The sequence below is a fragment of the Vairimorpha necatrix genome, chromosome 4 (assembly GCF_036630325.1).
Source record: "Vairimorpha necatrix chromosome 4, complete sequence".
NCBI classification, from domain to species: domain Eukaryota; kingdom Fungi; phylum Microsporidia; family Nosematidae; genus Vairimorpha; species Vairimorpha necatrix.
In genome coordinates this window covers 80,888-84,531 of record NC_088819.1, presented here as the reverse complement: position 1 = coordinate 84,531, position 3,644 = coordinate 80,888, and the positions used below count along the sequence as shown (strand labels likewise).

The following is a 3,644-nucleotide window of genomic DNA, read 5'->3' as shown; positions in this document are numbered from 1 at the left end:
GTACAGAAAATTTTTAAATTATAATTTCTTTATTATGAACAAAAAAAATCTTCGACCTATAATCTATTTATATTTTTTAAATGTTTCTAAACATTTAAAATAGCAAATGAATATTATTGATTCTTAAGAAAATACAAAAAAATTAAATTTAATACTTCACCTGTTATTTTTTTCTTGGATTAGATGATTGATTTTTTATTGTTTGTTATTATTTTTGAAGAACAAAAGAAACTGTTATTGGGAAAATTTTAACAGACTTTAATTTTATTTCTTTTTCTTTGTTTTAAATTTACAACAAGGGGTTAAAAATAAAAAATTGGTACTTATAAACTTTTTGCTAATATAATCTCAGCCAAAAAGTAATTAATTCATAATTAAAAGATGAAGTCTTGCAAGACATCATTTTAAGCAATAGATTACATATATTTGAACTCTTAAGTAAAAAAAATACTTCGTATTTTTAGATATAATATTAAAATTATAAATTAGAAAAAAAGATTTTTTAATTAATCACAACGCGCATCATGACGTTTTGGAAATATGAGTGTTTTGACAGCTTAGTTAATTCATTACAATTAAATAAAGCTTTAAATTTTTTGTCAAATTTGATTTACTATACATTTTCGTTATTTTCTTGATAACATGTAAATTTTTTGTATATTTATTAGCATTTTTATGTTAACTGTCAAATATTTTCATAAAATATATTTTAATTTGGAAAAAATTTAGAAATACAAAAATTTAAATAAAATAATATGTTTTAAAATTTTCAAAAATAAGTGATGAATCTATTACATTAATTTAATTTAACTATTGTATAAAAAAAAATTAATCTCCACCCATATGAAGATCATGAAATTATTTTCAATAATTGTGTTGATACAATCCCAACAGTTTTTATATGAAAAAATTAAAAATAAAATTATGATGAAAATAAAATATAGAGATTATTTAGTCTTTGATTTTTCTAAACAAAATAAAAAGATAATTATATATGCTTCTTATTGTGATAAAAAGATTAATTTTCTAATCTCAGATTTATATGATGATCTTTATTATAATTCAAATTTAGGAAATTTTGATATTAAATTAGAAAAAAAAAATACTAATGATATAATAAAAGAAATTGAATATAACATAGAAGAAATTTTAAACGATGTTTATAATCATTCAATTGTACTTTTTTACGACGGATATGATTTTATAAATTTTTCTACATTTAAAATTATTATAGAAGAACTTAAAAAACAAAATCTTCTTCGAAGAACCAAAAGAAAATCTTTTGAAATTTGCTATGTTAATATTTGTCACCAAGATAATTTCTTACAAAAAATCATTAATGGAAAAAACTATCAAAACGAAGAATTGTCACGAAGAATGGAGTTATCATCAATCTACTATTATATTGATTACTTTGATAATAAGAATTATGTTTGTATACGTATTGTTATAGATAATATTTGTTTTTTCTTCTCTTTTTGCATTGATGATTTATATTACTTGGTTAATGCAGAAGTTAATATTCCAAATAATTATGAGTGTCAAATATTTAAGAAACTTATTGATTTGTATAATTTATCTTCTAAAAATTTTAATTTATATTATGTAACTAATTGTACAACACAAATAAATTGGACCGCTAATAAAATTGCAGTAATCAACAAGGGTAAATATTTTTCAATTAGAATTACTCAAAAAATAATAATCTTTAAATCTAACGCCACTGAATATTTCTACTATACAGATAATACTATAAAGAATAATTATAATAAAAGTCGTATAAACATAAGTTGCTTTACCGAATTCAAAAAAATCTTTGATACTGGTTATAAAAAAAATATAAAGACAGGAATAAAATTGTTCTATAAATTGATGAAAATAAACCATAAGATAGAATTCTTACTTGGAAGAATTATTAACACTCAAAAATCGGCTTTGAATCTAATATTATTACATCTAATGTTACATAAAAAATTATTAGACGAAAATACACTATCTTTCTTGATCGGTGAAAGAGAAGACAGTGAAATTAGTTTGGTTCATGTAATAAAAGATTTATCAGCAATGTTTAAAAATTCAGATAAAACCGAATTATATTTATTAAAATTGATCTTGATATTAGAAGCAGAGAAATATATCAATGATAAAGATGTAAGCGATGATTCACTATTTAAAATAATAAAAGATATTGGTGATATTGTTGTTACAAAAAACAATAAAAAAGAAGGAAAAATAGGTAGTAACAATCGAAAATATAATTTAGTAAAAATTTTTAGCGTAATAGTAGAAGTTCATAATAACTATAAATATAAATATGAAAATGCAATTGAAAAAAAAATTTGTAATACTTTTTCATTATTATCGGTGTCTCAACATGTGAAAATATACAACGATGTTTTTTCTACTAATTACCATATTAAAAAGAATTGCGTTATCAAATGCTTGCAACTAGATACAATAAATATAGAAAAAGACAATAAAAATTTAATTAAAAAAATAAAAGAAAATATGCAAAGCGACGATGAAAAGAAATTAACTAGAAATCGTTTAATTGAAATACATTCGAAACATTTATGTAACAGTGATTTGGATAATATTGGATATAAAATTCTAAATAATTATATTTATGATAATAATGATGAAACAGAGAAAAACAATTTATTAAATGAAGGAATCGATTTGATTGAAAAATCCTTTAGTAATTGTGAATCGAAATTAATTTCGATGAATATAGATAAAAAAACAATAAACGAATATAAAGACAAATTAAAAGATAAATTCTTATATAATTTTATAAAAATTACACCAGGAAACATACAAACGAAATGTAAAAAATATTTCAACCATGCCTTAATTGAACTATTTAAACATGAATTTTCTGAAGACAAATTTGAAAAGCAAAAATGGAATGATATAATTTTGAAATTAAAAGAATTTTTGGGAGAGAAAATAATTTTCGATGTTGTAAATGACAATTTACAATTATTTAATGATTTATCAAAAATATTAGGAAACCAAAAAAAAAATAAATAGCTAAGTTATTTTTTATCTATTGTTTTTAATAATCTTAAATTAAGTGATTATTTTTTAATAGCTTTTTTGTGCACTTTTCTATTAACACAATTGAACCAAAACCTCTTTTTTTAAATTTTTTACAAAAAAATTATAATCAAAAGATACGCTAAAGTGAAGATATAAGCACTTCGTTTAATTTACGACCTTTTAGTATGTAAATACAGTTTGTTTCTTGTTTACAGTTTTTTTTCCTGGCCTATTACAACGGGAGCTTTAAATCATGTCTTAATATAAAAATGGCCATTTAAATTATAAACAAGTCACTATATGTCTTTTTACTTGTATTTACTTAATTTACGAAGGTTGTAGTACATCTCTAATTATTTAGTTTCACTCTACTATCGCTTTACATTATTTTATGTTTTTAAGAAGATCACATGCATTTTATCTGATAATTTTGGTTGTTTTAATTTTATAACATATAAAATTAGACTATTGGTATTCATAAAGTATTTCTTAATTTTTTTTTCAAAAGTTTGGCAATACTTTCTGCTTCATCTTAAATTATCTAGTTTTCAGTTTATCCTTGGATTACACATCTACATTTTTTTATTTATAATTGTCTAAGA

General features: G+C 20.7%; 1 protein-coding gene across 1 annotated transcript; it reads left to right on the top strand.

The window, feature by feature from the left end:
* Positions 1-843: 843 nt before the first annotated feature.
* Positions 844-3,033, top strand: VNE69_04001 (uncharacterized protein; the record flags this gene model as incomplete). Its single annotated transcript, XM_065473245.1, has 1 exon — positions 844-3,033. The coding sequence occupies one exon, from the start codon at positions 844-846 to the stop codon at positions 3,031-3,033; it is 2,190 nt and encodes a 729-aa protein (XP_065329317.1).
* Between the last annotated feature and the right edge of the window lie 611 nt (positions 3,034-3,644).